Source organism: Dermacentor variabilis, chromosome 2, assembly GCF_050947875.1.
Source record: "Dermacentor variabilis isolate Ectoservices chromosome 2, ASM5094787v1, whole genome shotgun sequence".
Lineage (NCBI taxonomy): Eukaryota > Metazoa > Arthropoda > Arachnida > Ixodida > Ixodidae > Dermacentor > Dermacentor variabilis.
This window is the reverse complement of record NC_134569.1, coordinates 236,067,987-236,089,319: the sequence shown is the minus strand read 5'-3', so window position 1 is coordinate 236,089,319 and position 21,333 is coordinate 236,067,987. Positions and strand designations below refer to the sequence as shown.

Below are 21,333 nucleotides of genomic sequence, written 5' to 3'. Positions count from 1 at the left end.
GAACATTTTTTAGTAGCCAAAACAAGTTAACAGATCACCCACAGCTCCTCAGGCTGTCAACAGTTCAGTGGTCAGGAAGTCATCACATAAGAAAATCATTTTAAAAGGTTGTCTAGCGTGGAGTATCACTGACTCCAAACAGTCTTTGCTTCAGAATAAATGCATTAACAATTCGTAAAAGAAAATGTGCGCATAATAGCGCTCAAAGATGCCTTGTTATAATAAATTGCTTGCCTCTGCAGATGTATAGGTTGCTCTGGTCCTTAGCGAGCATAACATTGGAAGTCTAAAAATAACGAGTACGGCTGTGATTCAGTATAGAAGAACATACATACGTACTTACATGCACGCTACTTTAATGTACATACACACTTTAAGTATGCAAGAACATACATACTAGATTGTGATGATTGTGATGTCTCCACAGCTGCGCATGCATGCGTCACAGGTGACCTTGCATACCCTTATTTCTCAAAGGGACGCTTCTACACCTTGCATCTCTCACAAACTTGTGATTTTGTGCACACTGTGATGCGTTCACTCAACACACATACAGTGTTCTGTTAAATACAGTAGAACCTTGTTCGTATGTTTTGAAAAAAAAAAGTGAAAAGAAACCGTACTAACTGGAAAAGTGTATGATCCGAAGTAACTAAAATATCCGACAGCTTTTCCTATTGTTGACAACTACATAATGATAAGCGTCGCACCGATTGTTGCAGCACGAGACACCGACGTGTGTCAAGCTGGTGGTGCTCTGGCAGCCCGGGCCGAGTCTTGTTGTTTTCTGTACTGCATGGTGTTTTAAGAGGGCGACAGGAAACCAAAGCGACATCAAGCTGGTGGGCGATGCCAGATGACACCGAAGCGAAATGCAATGCTCACATTGCAACGTCTGCAGCCAAGAATGATGGCGCGTTTGAATTATTGCTTACTAAAAGCATGCACTATGCTACCAATGTCACTACGCACCACACACTGTAAAACAGATAGGTGAAGATGCTTATCGTAGTAGGTTTGGCGGTGATAGCTGTGAATGCAACGTGCGATGACCTGGGCAGAGACTTGCTGGTAGCAGAATAAGAAACTGTGCGCGCCGTTGTTTTCACGTGAGATTGGTGGCTATATGCTGCTCTCAATCATGCGCGCCTCGTGCCTTTTCTTGTTCACATGGGATCTAGCGACCGGAAAACGTGTACAATTGCAGCCTACAGCAGGGAATAGCAGCACATTTCAGTTATCACCTATTAAAAACGTGCGCTACGCTTCCCACGGCCCCACACATTGTGCTACAGATTGGCAAAGATGCTTATTGCAATAGGATTGGAGGTGATAGCGCTGAATGCTGGGTGCGACGACGCCATACAAGATTTGCTGGCACCGAAATGACAAACTGAGTACGTGTTGGCTTTTTGGCGCAAGACAGGCAAGCGAGTATTGCGGTGAAGCTGCCGCAGTGGGCAGCTATATACTGTTTTCGATCGTGCATTCCTCGCACATTTTCTTGTTTACATGGCATATAGCAGCCGGAAAACATATAACATGATTTAGTTTTGCAACATACTGAACGTTGTTGCCAAAAAATTGTGTTTTCCGGGAACGCATGAACAAGTACAAGATGAGCGTAACTCTATTGGGTCACTTTTATGTTCTCGATTGCAAACGTTGGTGCCGGGAAAATGCACGGAACATGAACATATGAACAAGGTGCTACTGCACTTTCAAAATGGGTGAAATCTGCCTATAAAGGCATAAAAGGCATGCTATAAAAAATGCATGACCAATTGTGCGATCTAACCTCTGTCTTCCAGCAAATCAGCCCAATGCTCTGACCATTAGGCCGCAACTGCTGACATGCTTCTCTCTGGCCATAGACACCTTTTGAAATGTCTGGCCCGTGTGTCACATGTCAGTTTTTCACATTCTTCCCTTGTGAAAGCTAGTGATTTGAGACACTGTGTCAGCCTTTGCTGAAGATACTGGATACCTCCAAAGCGAGTGAAGTGCGCATGTAATGCTGTCACTTCAGAAAGGGCAGTGAGAGTTTTCAGAGACAAGTGATGCAGAAAATAGTTTTACTTCCACTTCATCTGTTTGGCAAACACACCTTCAAATGCAAAGCAAAGCCTCTAGCTGTTTGACTGTCTTGGACCGTGTATCGCTACACTCAAGCTCCTCACCTCTACGCTAAAGCAGCTTCTTAGGCTACGTCACTCTTCACAAATGAGTTACGCCAATTGGAGCCATCTCTGCAGATTTACATAACGTGCCAACCTAGAGTGCTCACTGACGCAAGTTATAAATCGGCGCCATGCACTACAAATACCCTCCCCCTCTCCACATTCCTTCTCCCTCTTCACATGCCTGACTGCTGCATCGTCAAAACCTAGGCTTTGGCCCTTTCCATGCCAAGAACAGCTCTGACTCACCCAAGTGTTTCCTCTGAGTCTGACTAGTCCAGGCAATTGCCTTTGCCACTGAGTGCGACAGACAAGTGGCCGTCGTCTCGTCATTTTGGTGTGAATGCTGCGCTGATAACTGGAGTCAGGTTTCCAAAAAGCTCATTTCTTAAGGGCACAGTTGGCGGAAACAGAGACCTAACTCTCCTGAGTTTTAAAAATGGTGGCACGAAATGAGGCGGCTGCAGCAATGATGGCTGCCTTTTTTCATGCTGAAATTGTGGTGCTATTGGGCATTTCTTCTCCTTGTGTAAACAATTGGACCTTGAAAACTTTAGCGAGTCATGTTCAGAGCTTCAATTCGGTACTGATTATTGCAAGGAAGACTCAAGAGTCCATAGCGGCCTGTATCTTGTGGGCACAACTCGAGCAAAACGTTTTGCCATCACCACCTCTGTGATTTCCTTTTCTTACTGTGCCAGTATAAGGCATCGCATGGACGACAATAAAAGAACATTTGGCTTGTGTTCTAAAAATATCAAACTCTATATTGGCTGTTTCTGTAGCCTTGTCTATCTGCAGCTCAAAAATAAAGAAGAAGACTGGACAACAAAAGACACCAGAAAATAACAAATGAGCTGTTGACATTACAATAATGAAAGCTGACCTTAACAATCAGTCATTAAAAATGCAGGAAATCTTGGTGGTTTTCTGAAACAAAACCTGGCATGAAAAGGGTAATATGGGAAAACAGAGGGGTGCAAAGATCAACATTTTTGAGCATAAATAAAATATGAATACATTTGAACCAATTTATAACCAACTTGATAGTTCAGTGAAAAGTGGTCGTTATGTCAGTAGTTCTTTATACATGGACTCGCCTTTAAAAGCACTAAAAAATTTACTGCACTGAAGCTGGCGTCAGCAGTTACAATTTGGCAGCACTTTGGTCGGAAAACCAGATTTTCAGTGTCGATTTTGTTCCCGGTGCATTTCTGCACCTAGCTGCATACTTCTGTTAGAAACATCCATTTAAAAATTAAATGTGGCATCGAATAGCTCTTTCAAAATGGCGCCCGGTTCCGAACACCTGTCATTTCAAAACTGCAAGAGCAGCGGCTATTTTTATTCGAGAGCTTGTGATACATTTTACTACCATCAGTAGTTGACCGTATTCTGCACATGAGAGTGAAGCGTTCTAGTTGGCTGGAAGCGTGAACATTGGAAACTACTGAGGCATGCCGCCATTCTGTGCAGGTCTCAGACATCATGGCTTCGGCATTCCAACTGCCTGTCAGCCATACAAGAGCCATAAAATTACGTTATCTATTTCACTTTGGGCAAAATAAAAGAAAAAAAAAAACAATGCAATATTCACAAGTATAAATGCCACGACGAACTGCTGTCAGCAATTGGCAAACATGTAAACGTAGCGTCGCCAAACCATGATCTCCTGATAATGGCGCAGTAACTGCTGACGCTTTGCAACATTGAATGGCGGCAACGTGTGGTGCAGCAGTCTCGCTGACTCAGGCTGCATTGACAGGAACACTTGCGCGACCTCTCAGGGTGTCTACCAAGTTGAGATATTCAAATTCCCTGAGTTTTCCAGGTTTCCCCTGAGTGCCTTTGCAAAATTCCCTGAGTGACACAGAACTTTGTTTTGCATCAAGACAGGCTGACACCATGTTGCCGGATGCTAAAAAACAACTTATTCCAGTTTGAATAGTAAGGAGTATCATTTATTTTATTTTTAAGAAATCACAAGGGAGGGGTAAGCAAAATGCGCAGCGAATAAACTCTCTTTGAAAACATGGTAAAGTTCATTGCAAGTGGAGTTGAACATTCTCAAATATGAATAAAAAAGGATATGCATACAGAAACAAATGTTTTCAAATAACCCCTTCAGTCACGAATTATGATCGGCTGTCGACACATGTGTGAAACATAGGTGGTGCTTGAGACTCCACTGAAAGTAAATCAAGGTGGTAGAATGGGGACTCTGAGCATTTTATGATAAGTCATTATAATTACTAACTAAATATTTGAATATTGCATAGTCGGTCATGCTACGTTTTTTTCATAAAAAGAATTAAATCCCCTGCTAGAATTACATGCACAAGTTATTCATTGGCCTCAAGCATTTCAAGAAAGAAAAAGAAACATATACCAAGATTTCTACCAACATGCCCCAAGTCAAGCGCCACGTAAAGCATGGAAGTGCCTTTACCAAAGCGATACTTTGTATCGATACATATCACTCAGAGGCAAAATGGAAGTAATTTAGGTTATCAGAGTATTCAATTTGCCCTAAGCTTAATGTTTGTGCTCTATTTCTTGCTAGCACTGCACAGAAATGGCAATAATAGGTCGCATCCACAAATGTGGACGCCGTGTCTGAAGGGGATATGAGCTACTTTTATCAACTGATAGCAAGCTCATTGGTATGAGGCCTGAACTTAGTCACAAGTGAGATTCTCTCTCAATAGCTGGTGTGTCAACCTCAACTGTCCTGACATACTCTCAACCCGCGTGCGACGTCTCAGTGTTGCGTTTCACTGCTTTGCAGTTTATTTTGGCTCGGATGAGGGACACCTGCATCTCGGCATCAGCCAACACTTTGTTTTTTTTTCACCTCAAGCTCCCTGAAAGAAGGCATGGCAGGCTTCCCTTCCCGTTCATTCCTCTATGCGTGGGTCCTTTCTGTTCTCGTCCTCCTCCCACTGCGCGTTCGCCTCACGGACCATCTGAGGGATGCTCTTCGTCAGTTGCACAGTCAACGTCTGATTTTTCGGACTTCCTAGGAGCCGCGAAAACGTCCGTAAAATCGCACAGTTCGAAAAAAATGGATGCATGACTTTTACTGTCATTAAGGGCTCCAATCGCCACAAGCACATCTGAAAAGGCCTGCCAGTACACTTATTAGGCATGTCGGTGCTCGTACTGTGACCTGAGATGGCAGGTAGACGCGTGTATAATTAAGGAATACATACTGTGTCCCGTGACAATTGCCCATTCCCACGCTTATGCTTCACCGCATAACATTTCTGCATTGAGGCGAAGCTGACTTTCATGACCCGACATTGCGCAATGCGTCGTGCTTTCCGAGCTTCGAAGCCAATCGCGAGGACCACAAAGGCGGAGTCGGTGCCATTGCTGACAGCGGCAAATTTTATCAATGAATAACACGGCGCCGAACGGCAAGAAGCTTAATAGCGAACGTTGAAGCAGCTAGGCCTAGGCGTTTACCACGGCGGCGAGGTAATCAAAACGGCGGCAGTGTTGGCATTGATGAATGCCTTTTCAGACCTGCGGGCACGGCAAAAAGCCTGGAAGATCGGACGGCGAAGGGCTTTCCGAAATTTCAGACGTTCTTATACACTGACTCTATGAGGTACGTGGTGGTGCCGCGAAGCCGTCTGAATTATCGGGCGTCTGGAAAGTTGGCCATTGACTGTACACTGGCAACTCCGACGGCGCCACGGCGCCAAAAGACGATTCGTTACGATCTCTCTCTGTTAAGTGGGAGACACATGGTGCGATCGGTCGTACGACCATTCGCATCGGCAACCGCGCTCAACAGGTTCTCAACCAAATCCGCCGCACGCGGCGCCGAATCGCACGCCGCACTAACGCCGCACATGCGACCAACTTGCTGAATATGTGCGACTGCCACATCAGTCGGGCGACCGCAGCCAATGACAGCGCCGGTAGCGCGAACGTCACGGCCACGTCGTAGACCCGACGGGGCGGAGCCGGCGAGCGAGCACCTCGCCGCTCCGATCATGTCTGTTTTTTTTTTTTTTCTCCCTGGTCGAAACGAAGGCCTCTTTCGCCGCTGACGGCGGCACATAAATAAGCTGCAATTTGTTTCTGACACGAAATAACTTATAGAATAAAGTGGCCTCGAAAGAGTGCATGTTATTACCTTCGGAGGCTCGATCATATATACAACATACAAACTGGCGGCACGACTATAGCAGCGATCAGCACGTAAGCTTTTCCAATTTTCACAATTAATAATTCTTGTATATGAAATACAGCAGGTAAAATTTATGACGTTGTGCTTTGTGAATCACTTAACAAGGTTCCAATGCACTGAAAGCCAAAATTCGCATTTATCAGCCGTGTTGAAAGCATGTCCACGTTTGTGGGCAGACGTGAATGTAGAGTATTCGGTGCCCTGTTTCGGTGCCCTGTTTGCGAACATAAGTTGTGGGTGAGGAAATTTGGTGTGTCTTTTGCCATGTAGCCAAGACATTAACCAGATCTAACCCAAATCAATATAGTACAAGGGAATAAAGGTATGAAAGTAGACCAGCAGCTCCAGAGACCAGACCAGCCTAGCTGCCTGATGGCGACACGAGAGAATGGTTTTGACCACTTCCCAGAATTTTGTAAAATTGAAAATGCAATGCGATGCATGAACAAAGATTGCAAAGCAAAGTCAAGGGTTTTTTGCATGAAATGCAATGTTTTCTTGTGCCTGCAAGGGTAAAATTTTCTTTTATTTTGTGGGGATGCGCGACTCACGCGCGTCCCCAGATATCTTGTTTTCCTCCATCTCCTGCAATCCCGCTTCGCCGCGTGGCCTGCGTGACGCCCGCGGCGGTCGATGTGGTTGAAGCGCGGTGCGAGTGATGGCGCGAGTGTTGCGATGATAACGCCGCCGACAGGCGGGGCTACTTGGGCGCCGGAAGAGAAGGCACTCTCTCTTGGGTTCGAGATCAGCAAGCGGTATGGACGTGCCGTGCCGCGCGTGCGCCGACCCAGGCTTCTGCGAGACCGTCTCGCGTGGCCGTCTTGGAATGCGCCGCCGTTCGCGTGACAGGACGCGCGAACGACCAGGCGTTGGGATCCAGTATGGGGCGAACATATTCGCTCGCTATGCGGTCGCGGTGAGTCGGACTTCTAGATTTGTCGCGCGCCCATCGGCATGTTTTGTGGATAGCAACTCGGCTAGCAGGCATTGATCTATGAAAGGTGCAATAAATGCCCTTGTGATTGTTTGCACTACTGTGTTGTCGTTCCTTTGTCCCAAAAGCACGGAGGAGAACACCCACAATTTTTACCATGCTCCCAACTAATGTACACGTTTGCGGACACTCATTTGTAACATTTGAAAATCAAAACTGTTTCACAATTTCTTTCTCACCACTTCTGAAACCATTTCAAATAAAGTGTTGAAAATGTTCCTGTTTCTCTTGCCTACTTTTTTTCGGTATTGAAAAAGTTAAGTGCAGTTTGTACCTTACCTTCCTTTTGTGTCTCCTTACAGTTTTAGCGCTATTATAAGGTTTGACCACCGCCCACCGGTGTCAATAAATTATTTTCAAACTGGTCACATGGCTGTCTGCAAGATGTCGATGAAAAAGGCACTAAGGGATGCAAGTGAGAGCAAATCATGAACATTTGGTTACATGCGTGGTTAGTTGCACAGATTGCCAACAGGATTAAGCAACCCCTCCCGCCCCCCCAAAGTAGGCATCTGGATCAGCCCCTGGTGATGCCATTGTGGCCCCCGATATCGCACCGGCACGTGCACCAGCGTACGCCTTGCGCCTTGCTGCTTATGCTTGTACACGGCATGCCTCTATTCTAGACTGTAGGCGTGCCTTGAAACCGCGTAACCGCACATGACCTTTGCGGCTTCCAAAATTTGTGCAAGGCAGTCGCTCGCTCATCTCGAAGTCTGTATCAGTGATGCGGTTGGACTTGAGCAGGGTGCATGCTGCCATGTGACCAGTTTGGTCGCACTTCCGTGCTTTGGCACTTTGCACGTGCCCTCTTTTTACTGTGACCGAATCGGAAGTGTTTGTTGTAGCAGCACGGCGGTTTAAGGAAACATTCATTATATCTAGAAGCAGTTCCCATGGGGAAGTTCGGAAATTGGCAAATGCACTGAAATGTGGTCGTTATATCTGGGTTCGACTAGCTAGTTTTAAACATCGAATCAAATATTGAATAATGATATGCACACGCATTTGTTAGCAAGTTTGGTTATTTTAATATGTTGGAACATTGCAATTACATGTCAATGGTGAAAAATTAGACTAGTAAGCCATTATACTAAAAGTTCACTTGGCTGATGTTAACTTGGAAAATTGAGTAATTCCCAGAAGCATTTGATGCTGTGCCAGTTGTCACTCATTGAATCTGCCATTAAGCAATAAGCTCAGAATTGGGGGTGGTGCTGCAAAAGAGTGCACCCTCGCTGTCCGCAAACCCACGCTCCTTGTTACTAAGTGGGCTTTCCCACCACGCTTCAACGTTGAGTGGTTGAGCGTGCATTATGGGTGACATTTTGCCCAGCAGCCCAAAATTAAACCAAAATTCAGCACGAAATGAGATGCACATTCTTAAATTAGACAAAAGCAAACGCCAAGAACAGTTTTCACTTCCCTACGGTTAGAATATATTCGATTTGTTTTGAATATTCGCGTCCTACCAATTATTTGAACATTTTTGAATACCTAATTTTCAAATACGAATATTAAAGATAGAATATTTGATACTATTGGAAATTTTCTAATATTCCCACACACCCCTAATTCAAGTGAACGTAAGAAACTGAGGAGCGTAGTGGGAGTTACGGACAGGCAGACAGTAGCGTGCGTCACTCACTGGAAGCCGGATGGGAGACAAAGTATCGCAGCATGATGGGCTCCAGCCGGGGCACCCGCCACAGCAAGAAGACTGCCGCATTGGCTGCAATCAGGCTGTACGCCACCCGGCTGCCCTCCGGCACGCTGTGCCACCATGTATTCAGCTGAGGGAGAAAAAGGCCCACCAGTGGATGAGCAGATCCTCAAGAAAACAAAAGAAACTAAATCTTACCAGCTGAATGCTATTTTTCAGACTAGAAGCTTGTATGCCACAGTGCTTCGGGTAAGTTACAACAGCCATGATGTCTTAAAAGTTCAGGCAGTGAGTGAAAAGATGATCACAAAAAGTGTACACATGGATGCCATATGGGCTGTTCATATGGCGGTTACCTTTTCATGCTACCTAAAGTGTCTCCAGTTAAGCACAAGCTTGCTCAGCCACAAGACCTCTTAAGATAACTTGTTTTTGGGCTAGTTGGTTGACACTTAGTGAAGCCATTGTAGTGTATTGTAGCCACTGAATTCCAATGGCTTCACCAACTCATCTTGCAGTGAAGATTCCTTTGCATGGCTCATATGTTTTGCAATAATTCTGCAATGTTAGCCCATTTTGCATTGAAAGTGGTTGCAATACTGTCAATAAACATTCTTCTTCACCTTAATTCTTTCAGGCAACCACCAATTACACACAGCCTTGACTAAATACTGTCAAAAAGTGCAAGGTAAGAACCTCTGCTGAAATTTCGATCATGCAATTTAGGCTTGTAAAAATGGAATAGCCATGTTGTGTCTTAAGTTCTCCCACAGCAAGTCATGTGTGCAGATGAACCCCAGCTCTAGTAGGCAGGTCATGCATTTCGTAGAAGCAGCTTTTCCTTGTGTCACTGTATCCAAGCACCTGTAAAGGTATAACATCATGTTTTCCAGTTTGTGCATGGCCTGAGAAAGCATAGGTGTCAACTATGTGGGGGTAGCGGGGCCAGCGGCCCCACCAGGAAGCTTTGGACCAGCCCCTCCCAACTTCTCCTACTCAGAGAGAATTCCTTTTTTGCCACCAGAAGTTTCTGGAGTTCTGCAAAACCTTGCGAGGAAGCAGAATTACAGGGATGTGGAAAGGGTCCCCTCAATGAAAAAAATAATAATAGACAGTTGCTTGAACAAAAAAACCAGGCATTGTCCTACGTGTTGGCATCAGCTAGATCATGTCTCATTCTAGAAAATGCGATTATTTGTGACTGTTATAAGAAATAAAGAAAGCGGAGAACTCTTCTGGCCGCATCTGCAATTACTGACCTCTAAACAATGGCCAGTGCCCCCCTGGGACCCCAAGAGAGGTGCCATAGTGACTATTAGCTTAACTTACTCTGGACATTTTCAAGGTAGATCATGAATACATGCTGCTAGCTGACAGCATAGATCGTTAGGCCCACAGGCCGTTAAGAATAGAGACAGACATGCATGATCCTCATGTCTGTTCATGGGTTACAGCAGAGGCATTTTATCCCTTTCCTTACCGAGTTTTTTGGGCAAATACAAAAATACCGATCTTTTTTTATTTGCCTAATTAATTCTATGTATTTTGAAACAACCAAAAAAAGAACTTCAATGGCACTTTATTTGTAAGATACCTGCAAGATATATTTTTCTGAACATATGGAGAGAGGATTGACTACACTGCACTCCACAGCAGAGTCTCCGGGCTTCTGTAGTCCTCGGTGCAAAATATGCCTCTTTGGAATTTCAAAAACAATACTGTGACAAGTGGGGCTCATACCTGTGGCAAGGGATATCAGGTCCCTATATTGTAGGCTTGCTGCACCACATTTCAATGAATGGAATAGCGCAGACACATCGAGACCCTGTCATCACCTAAATCCGATGATTCAGAAAATATGTGCTGCTCAGTATCACTGCTGCACTCTTAGAGGAGAACGGAAGTTCTTCACTGGCCGAGTTCGACAAAACCTCTGCAAATAAATGTTTTCCTTCCTTTTTCAGGGGTGCAGCCGTTGCCCACGCACGCATGCACAGAGGAGGACGCCATTTTTAAATTGCAGTTGCCAGCATCAAAATGCTTCTCCACCAATATGCAAGCATTGAGCCCATTTAAAATTTTTTACTGTGCCATGTGTTGAAGCCAAAGAGAACTAGGCAGAATTTATCAGAGTAGCTCGACTGCAGCAGCCGCAAACGCTTTTCTCGGTGTGGACAAGCCTAGCTTGTCTTCGGTGGGAGCAGTACACACCGCGTGGACTAGCTCAGCTCGTCTACGGAAGGGAAAGGGTTAAAGGGAACACACAACTTGCTCCCACTTCCCCAAGTCATTCTAAATGCTTTCTAAGTAAGTCTAATTCTAAGTCTTTCTAATACCCCTGTCAAGCGGGCAAGTTAAGTGAACTTACGGAGAGTGTACTCAGCTTTAAGTGCACTTTCCCAAATCTAAATGTCACAAGCGGAGTGTACTCGCAGAAGAGTGCACTCCGGTCGGAGTGCATTCATGGAACGCACATTGCTGGTCGAGTGCGTAGCCTTGCCGCCAGCGGTTTCAACGATACAAAATGTAATGCATAGAAAAAGGACACAGAAGTTCATTCTAGCTGCTGAACAGCTTTTAACAAACAACAGGACTCGCTGATATTCTGTTCTAGCAGGATCAAATGCCACCTCATCGCATGCGACCATCTTGTTGTGGATTGGCTAGGCATTCGTCTTAGCCAGCCTTGACTTGTAACACTCCTTTGATAAAAATATTTTAGTGTTTTGTTGAGTAAATACAGATTAAGATTGTTTTTATTTATAATACAACTAAAGCAATATCTTTTTAGAAGGGTGTTTTATTTTAAGCTACATTTTCAAAAAAACATGATTTTAGCCTGCCGGCATTTTTTTTTTAATGCGAGTGCGCTCTGTTTTCCCATTTAGCACTGCGTAGCCTAAAGTGTCACTCAGGGTTCCGAAGTGCACTCCTCGTGAGTGCACTTAACTTGCCCGCTTGACATGGGTATGAGTGCTTTCCTCAAGTTCTTTCTAAAGCTACAATATACCACAATCTCTAAAAAGGTTGCATAAAGTGGCCCATCTTCCTCTCTGCGATGACACTATCACAATCTCTCTCTCACATTTATTGTTATTTATTTACCCAGAACATACTGCAGTCCGAACATCAAGCAGGGGTGCCATAATACAAAGAAAACTAACAAACAAGTTCAAACAACATACAAAAAATAGAAGTGTTAAAAATATGGTTCAGTGGTAAGAGACACTATAGAACTATATGTACAGTTAAAAGTCATGCAACACAGCAAAGCATTATTCACATACATTTTATATGCAATGCGATATTGACAGCCATCATAGTTTTAATCCTGTGGTGATGAATAAAAAGACACATAATTTTCACAATGCAGGTTATTCATTTCCCCCCCCCCCCAAAAAGAAGGCTTCAGATGGTAAAGCGTTCCATTCATTGATAGTTCAAGGAAGAAACAAGTACATTAAAAGATAAGTACACAAGAAGTATGGTTCAAGCGTGTGAGCATGTGTATGTCTAGTTTGTCTAGAGTCTTATGTATGTTTCAGGACTAATATTTAATATACGAAAGTAAAGCAAGTGGATAAACTTTAGTATAGTAATCGCTCTTCGGTACTGTAAGACAAGAATGTTGTTAGTGGCCATGAGCGTTGATGGTGAATCATTCCTCTGGTAAGCATTGAAGATGAAATGAATCGCTTTTTGTTGCACCATCACAAGTTTATTAATGTCATTCTTTACATGAGGGTCCCAGAAGGTACTTGCACATCCTTATTTGTTCCGTATCAAAGCATTGTAGGCTAATATTTGATATTTGATGGCGTTGTTTTTGGCTTGTGCCACAAGAAACTGACCTTTTTTGACGCAGATGAGCAGATTTTATAATATGGCTGGACCGCGTTAGATTAGTAACTGTAACACCTACATATTTGTGCTCACCGACCTGAACTAAAGAACAGTTGTTAAGGAAATACCTATGGTTAAGACGACATTTCTTATTGATATATGCATGAAAACGGATATGTCATTGTTTAACGTAATAGACCAATCTTCGCACTACACTTAAAAACGGCATGCCAGTTAATTTGGAGGTAGTGCTGGTCTTGTGTTGTATATTAAAAAGTATGCAGTAGTTTGAAAAGAAGTCGTATATTTACTTCTGATGTATCTACTGATGTAATGACATCATTTATATAAACAAAAAAAAAGGACAGATCTCAGAACGCTGCCCTGAGAGACTCCCAATGATGTGGGCAGTATGCCGGACTTGCAGTTATTCACTTGAACATGCTGTTGTAGATTGTTAATATAACAGCATACACAGTTAATGAGATTAATGGGAAGGCCTATGCTATGTAATTTAGAAATGAATTTGCTGTGTGTTACAAGGTCAGAGGACTTGCTAAAATCTATGTAAATTTGTCTTATCAAGAGACGAAGCAAACTCGTGGATTATTGTGACCAGTTGTGTAGTTGTTGATAATTTTTCTTAAAACCATGTTGGAATGACAACAAAAATCTGCTTTCTTCAAGAAACAAGGTGATATAATGTGTGACTACATGTTCTAAATGCTTACATGATGTGCAAGTTAAAAAATATAGGTCTGCAGTTTGCAATGTTCTGCCTTTTTTAAACACTGGCACCACACGTGCTGTACGCTAGTGATCAGGAATTACAGAGCTATTGTAAGAAAGTTGGAACACTTGTGTTAAAATATACGCAATGGATTCAGCACACCTATGCAAGAATGCGTTTGGAATATTCTCTGGACGAGCAGACGATTTAGTTTTCAGCTTAAGCAGTAAAGAAAATACACTCTCATATGTTATAAAATCAGGGGATAGCACAGGAAGAGTTACTATGCATTGATTCATGCTGGGAAGAAGTAAATTGTGGAGCAGAAGTAAGTATTAACCTGTTCAGAAATTTTAGATCCATCACTGACAAGGCACCTGTCAATGGAAGTTTGACATGGTGCAGTACTTGTGTCGTCTAAATAACGCCAGAATATTTTAGGGCTTTTTCTCATAAAGTTAGGCAACGGTTCAGTGAAGCATCTAGTTTTAGCATCAGAAGATTCTTTAGAAGCACGCTCATCATTTAGAGCAGAGTTTATGCTAGGGGGGGGGGGGGGGGTCTTCTGCTTTTTTGGCTTGTTTTAGTCTATGAAGCAAGTGAATAACTTCTCTGGTCAGCCAGAGGTTGTTTTTGTTTGTGGGAACACATTTGTCAGGCACAAGCCTTTCAATACAACAATGAATAGTGTCTTTACGAGCATCCCAGAGTGACCTGACACTGCCTGTCATGCTATCACAAAAGTTCCTCAGGCAGTCTAATATTGCCTTAGAAAAAATCTTGCATTTCTTTCTCTTGTTTTTTTGTGTGATCTTGTATCACCAAGCGGAAAGCAGAGACACAACAGACTGCCTTGTGGCCTGAGATGCCATCAGCCACACCCACACAGTATGTGGATATGTCAGTGCTAAGAAAAAATTTCATCAATAGCTCAGCGAGTCCATCCGAGATCTCTGGCATTCTCTGTAAAAGTCAGTCATAAATCACACATAATCATAATATCAACTAAACGGTCATTTTCAATGCCGAAGTCAGAAGCAGGGGTGTGCCAATCGATACAAGGAATATTAATATCGCCCACAAGGATAACCTTGCTGTCAGTGAACATGTACTAATCTGGAAGCCACTCGCATGACTGGTGCTTTACTGGCTCAACGAACCTTTATCAAAGAGACAAGGTCACATATAGTTTCTATAATGCCAACGCTTGTCTTTCTCCTAGACAAAGCAAACTCACAGACGTGCGCACATGTAAAATCCTTCTCTAGCTGCGTCGCGGTTCCGTTGCACATGGCGGCTTCTTCCTGCGCTGAGATGTGCCCCCTCTCCCACCTCCAAAGAACACCTCTCTCTCTTCCATTCACATGAAGTGGTCAAGCAGAGTTGAATAAGCGATGGTGCTGGAGCCAGTGTTCCAATAGTACAACTTGTATTTGCCAGAGGAATAAGTGACAGGGCCTCTCGATGGAAATGTGCGGCTGAGAAACTTTTTTCCTTCTTCCCTCGCACTCAATGGCAAAATCGAAATGGTGGTGGTGGAAGGTCGAAGTTCAAGTGTTAAAATGTTAGGGTGCTTAGATGTATTAGTGTGGGGAAAGTAAGAGGGGTCCTGCCAATTCTTTTAAGTGGTAGCAAATATTGAAAGGAACTTTCATGTGTAAGCAGGCATTATGAATTCTGGGGGCCTCATTTTCCGGTGTGCGGCCTTGGCAATATAGAGCTGTGGCCTCTTCTTGTGCCCAACGCCTGGCATTTGTAAGGAAGGAGTAAAAAATTTTCGGCTGTGTAAGCTGTCGATGTTTGGGCAGCATTGGACATGGACAGCAGAAGTGCCGTCGGCTTGCGTCACTAACTGGAGCTGGCTGTTTACTGTACTAGTGCTGCAGTGCACGCCATTGGACCCAATGTCTGCAGGTAGACATCACCCGGTTTACCTTGATAAAGCGTAAATTGGAACAGGTGCCGTGCATTCGAGCTGTATGCGAGAGCGGATTGTTTACCGGAGTAGTCCGCTTTGTCGGACCCAATGTCGTCAACTTGCCTCAGTGGACGTCTGTCAAGTAGCACCGAATTCACTCGTCAGCACAAGCACCAGCCAATGGATCATGTTATGGTGTATAGAGAACTTTTTCTTTAATTTTCGTTACATGGTTGTTTTTCATTACTGTCGTGTCCGGGGTGGGTCATTCCAGCAGAGTGGCTTATTCGGGCAACAGGTTTAGGAGTCACAGAAACCTGCTTTATTTTTTTTTATATCCATCATTGTCCTCTGACTTGTATATTTCTTTTTCTTTCTTGTTTACTTGCATACTTCATTTTGTTGGGCTCTTGTGTGCTCTTTGTTTACTGTCACGTGTTCCACTTAGTCTCTTTGCTCACTATTCTCTAATAGTAATTGAACCTTTTCTTTTTCTCAGGAGTAATGGTAGTGTCCTTCTTGAGTCTTTGTCATTCTTACACAATATCACCATATGTGCACAGTGCACGGGTTGGTTACCAAACTAAACAAATTCGTTAAGCACTACTCCAAGGCTTAGTGCATCAAAGATGGAAACGGCAAGTGGAAGCCTGTGCCATTGTCGGTGCTGTCATTGGACAACGGGATCCAGGATTCTAACAATGGCTCAGAGCTCAAAGCGGCCAAAGCAAGACAGCATTCACTTTTTGGGACAGCATTTACATATAGCAGATTCCCATTCGTCTGCTGACTTGCATTCCGCTGGCGATTAGAGGAGAGCAGATCACACGGAGGTAGCCACCTCTCACCTTCAGTGCGTTTGCATGCATAATGTGAGACAACTTACCCCATTTCGAACTATCCACTCCTATTGAATCAATGTTATTCGCCTTCCGAATAGGGCTGTGCGAATACTCGAATATTCGACTTTGAATCTAATAGTGAATGTTGGAATAATTTTATCTGTGAATAAAATATTGGTACCTTTTGGTAAATGACTCGGCCATGGCCAGTACCTTGACACATGCAGTGTTCCCACAACGCACAATTGTTATCAGTACAAGGTTCGACCAGGTCAACCGGACCTGGTAGCGATCAATGCTATGTGAACAGAGGGAACAACAAAAGCAGCTAGCGCGTGTGGAAAGATGATGATGATGATTTATGGATTCTATTGGAGCAAGGGCCAGGTATGGCCAAAGAGTACCAAGCAAAAGGTAATAAATGGAGTGTCAATGATAGTATGTGACAAATGTCAGGGTGTGAATCAGGATGTGAATGGTACATGTTACTTGGCTGTAGAGAGGCCTAAAAATTAGTCAATGTGAAGTCCGTAAGATGTGCAGGTATCAAAATAATGACAGTGACTAGTGGTGCAGGCTATGAACATAGCAGTTCTTTTACCCAAGGGATTATGTACTGAACGAGTGAGTAACAGTACTGAGTAACATAACTGTTTATGGACAAAAACATCACAGATATTGACCTCAATATGCACGAAATGGTCAGTTCTTGACCGGCCTTCTCTAAATACGCACTGGTATGGATCAAGCATTTTCTCTGATTCATGGCACAGTCACCGACAGTTTATTCGGACCTTGCAGGTACTGCAGAAATGTCCGAATAAACAGAAATCCTTTATTTCCGCGCACTTATTCGGGCTTGGCAGTAGGCTTGAAAAAATCGTGAATGTGCCATTTCACGCTGTTCCGTTTACGTGCAATCAGATAAGCCTGAATCTCGGAAAGGGTCGTACGGTCACTGTAGGCGGCTGAAAGCACAGTCACTGCTTGTACACGCTCCGCATGCGACACAAGCGTAGGTGCATCATCTTTCGACTCAGAGTCGTCGTCCAGTGTTGTAGCAGAAACCTGACGAATGAGCTCGCCGTCGTCGAGTTCTGCGCATGTCAGTACAGCAGTGTCAGTACCTGTGAAACTGTCAAATGAAATGGTGTCTGGAATCGCAATGCAACCACTGCGCAGGTCTCGGCAGGACATTTTCGGTGTCAGTAAGGAGCAGGCTAGGCCTCCCGGCACCTGCTTGCCGGCATTCCCCAGCACAGTCTGTGTGGGCACTGTCGGCGCCATTAGACACTTGACGCGATGTTTCCGTATGCTGCGTTGGATCACTGCAAGCTGGACAGAGCACACAAAGCAAACATCATCACGCTGTCATGCCGACACCAGTCGCACAAATGAAAAACGTGGCCTACTCGCAGCGTCGTGCAAGAAGAAACAAACAAATCAGCTGCTGGATTGTCTTGACATGGCTTACTATGGTGAGACCAGAACTGCCGTAGCCACGAACCAGGCAGAAACGATGATGATGTGCAGGGATTTGCAGTAGCGCCACTGCGTGGGGCAGCAAAAAAAAAGGCATTCAGCAAGAAGAACCATGCACCGATCAGAGTCGGTGCATGGCGCTCTCGGTCGAGTTGGCTCAAGGGGCATCCAAAAAATCAGATGAGAAGTTGGAAGGTGTCCGAACTTTCGGTAGTTGTTATACATTATGGTCTATGGGAAGAATGGCGGTGCCGCGAAGCAGATTGAATAATCGAGCATGTCCGAATTTTTGGACTCCGAAAAATCAGTCGGCGACTGTAATATGGAAGGTGATGATTTATCACATTTTTCAAGCAACTTGCAGAGGCAACTTGTTAGGTCTATCGGACGATAGCTTGCTACTGAGGAGGGGTCTTTGCCGTCTTTTACCACAGGGATGACAATAGCTTCTTTCCATGAGGATGGAAGGATGTGATCTGTCTGTTTTTGTGAAGGTGTTTAACCGTCTCGTACACAACTCTGTTGCAATCCGGAGCAGAATTGTGACATGTGTTTAAACATGTTCCTATGGGTGGGCAGCGCAACCTGGACAAAAGAGAAGAGGAAGTACTCGATACGAGCGTATCGTGTACTTCCTCTTGTCTTTCGTCCGGGTTGTGCTGCCCACCCATAGGAACATGTTCAATCATCAACTCACACAGCTTGCGGTGGTAAAAATGTGTTTAAAGACGGTTTCAGCTCAGCAAGGCAAAAAGGCTGGTTAAAAGGTTAATTTTGGCTACATTTACGGTTAAGTGGCTTCCGTTCCTCCGTTTGTTATATTTCAGGAAAGGCAAGGAATAGTGCATAGAGCTAGAAACACACTCAAAGTGCTCATTAAGACCGTCGGATTGGTCCTACGGACTGTCTCCTTGTTCGTTTAGCAAGAGCAACGGATGGATCTGCTGCCCCTTCAGCCTTCCCAGCCCGTTTCATACTTTCAGCTCCTGTGTGCAAAAATTAATACCGTAAAGAAACCTCTCCCAGCTTCTCCTCCTTGCTTGCCTTCACATCTTCCTTCCCTGCGATTTAATTTGCCTGAATGCAATAAGGTTTTCAATATTAGGATATTGACGAAGAATGCCCCATGCTTTGTTTTGTCTCTTTCGCGCCTGCCTACAGTCATCATTCCATCAGGGGACTTGTCTTTTGCACGAGTTCCCTTTTGTCTTTGGGATGGATTCTTCTGCTGTGTCTATTATAAAAACAGTAAAACGAGCTACTGCGTCGTCTATACTAAATTCATTGATAAAATCTTGTGATATATAACTTGATTCTTTAAAAAGATTCCAGTCGGCAAATGAAAGTTTCCACTGAGGAACATCAAGAGGGCATTCATGTTGCTGCAGCAGGTTTAGCGTTACAGGGAAGTGGTCACTTCCAAAGGGATTTGTCATTAAACTTCATTCTAAATACAGAAAGATGGACACAGAGCCACTTGCTAAATCTTTTGAAGAGTACGAGTGATGTTGGACACTGTAATACATGGGCTCTCTTTTATTAAAGCGGCACACACCAGAGGATACAAGAAAGTTTCCTATCAGCTGGCCTCTTATGTCACGGTGTTAGTCTCCCCAAAGAATGTGATCAGTATTAAAATCTCTGGTGATAATGTATGGTTTCGGGAGCTGGTCAATGAGGCTATAGATGTCTGTTTTGCTGAGCTGATAGTTGGGCAATATGTAAATAGAAGTAATGGTTAGGAACTTGTTGAAAAGAATTGCTCACACGGCCTTGAGAGGAGTCTGAAGGGCTACACGTTGGCAAGTAACAGACCTGTCAGCAATAATTGCTACCCTACCAGACGAGGCAACAGCGTCATCATGGTTTTTGCAAAAAATTGTGTATTGCCGGAGAAAATTCACTTGCCTGGAATTTAAATGTGTCTTCTGGACACAGAACAGCTTCGGCTGAGATCGAGATATTAATTCAGTTACGTCGTCCAGATTACAGATAAGTCTCCTGGTATTCCGGTGCATTATCTGCATGGCCATTGAGTGTTATAAAAGGTGTGTTCTGTAGGTCAAGGAGAAATTCAAATTTATATTCATGTGTCCTTGCTTGGACCCATGATCTTTTGCTTTCCTTTCTTGGCGGGGCCGAGAGAACTGCGCTGCTCTTTTGGCATGCCGGTGTTGTACGTATTGCCTCCCAGGAAGCTTTGGATGCCCGCCTTTGCAGGCAGCTTGTTCGTGTTTTAGGCCTCGGCTGGTGAGTAGAGGCCTTGTGGTCCGATGGCCCAGGTGTTGCCAAGCTCTTTTGCTGGGTAGGTGGAGTAGTTATACCTACTGCCACCGCTGGGCAGTAGGTATAACAGTAGGTATAGGTGGGCAGGCGTCATACCTGAAGGCTCGCTGCGCACAGGCTGGGAAAGTGGCAGAGGCCGATGCAGCACTGCACCCTGACAAGCCGCATCCGCGTAAGCTGTACTGTAAAAAACTGAGCACCTTTTTCTGGCTTCATTGAACGAGATATTTTCTTTGATTTTTAAAGTAATTATTTCGATCTCTTATCTCCACATTTCCCAGGATAGGGAACATATCAGGTGGTCGACTTCGCAGTTCACACAGTGGGATGTGCCATAACTGTTATCGGAGGGGTGACCTTTATCACCACATTTTGTGGAAGTGAGCTAACTACGGCAGCTCTGCGAGCTGTGGCCGTACTTCTGGCACTTGAAACATCATCAAAGGTTAGGAATGTAGGGCCTGACACGGGTTTTAGTATTGCCTGTCTCAAGGGTCTCTGGCAGAACATTAGAGGAAAATGTAATTATCAGATGCTTTGTTGGGATTTCGTTGTTGTCTCGCATGATTTTTATTCTTTTTAAATCAGACGTTGCTCTTGCCAGCATTCCAATAATTCTGCTTCGGTTTCTTCTAACAAGTTGGACTTGGAGATCATGCCTTGGACTGTGTTCAGGGAGCGATGTGGGGTCACTGTCATTGTGATGTCAGTGAAAGCTGTGAGATTTTCAAGCATTTCATATTGCAGCTTGTCATGAACCTCACAGAGGAGGTCACCGCTGGCCATCTTGCAAGCTTTACAGCCTGGTCTGATGGTGTCCATTAGGGATTTAGATACAAGGAATGGTGATCAAACTTTTACTGGTTTTTCAGGTTTATCGCTGTGGATAATGTGGTACTGTATCGTGGAAAAGATTTTTTTGTGTTGAACGAAGAAGTTCAGGGAGACTTCAGTGCGTGCGCACTTTGCAGCGGTACGATTACGTGGCAAAGGGAAAGACGCTGTATGCATGTTATATGTTTTTACTTCAGCAGCAATGGCAGCCACCCACCACGAAGTCCAACAAGGGGATGCTACAAGCTTGACAGAGCAATGACTTGCACATGCCAGCCGTGCATCGCTGCCATAACCCCATGCGCCATACTCAAGGTTAGATATACCGCACCAGGTTAACCCAAGCCACGTGGGAGAGAC

The 21,333-nt window shown here is 44.3% G+C and overlaps 1 protein-coding gene across 1 annotated transcript in view; it reads right to left on the bottom strand.

Annotated features, from left to right (window-relative positions):
- The window catches only part of rho-7 (rhomboid family intramembrane serine protease rho-7), a 59,443-nt gene that overhangs the window by 19,344 nt on the left and 18,766 nt on the right, over window positions 1–21,333 (bottom strand). Inside the window, exon 4 of the mRNA XM_075682720.1 lies at window positions 9,024–9,168. Coding sequence (XP_075538835.1) covers window positions 9,024–9,168 — 145 coding nt within the window. The remainder of the gene's footprint in view (window positions 1–9,023; window positions 9,169–21,333) is intronic.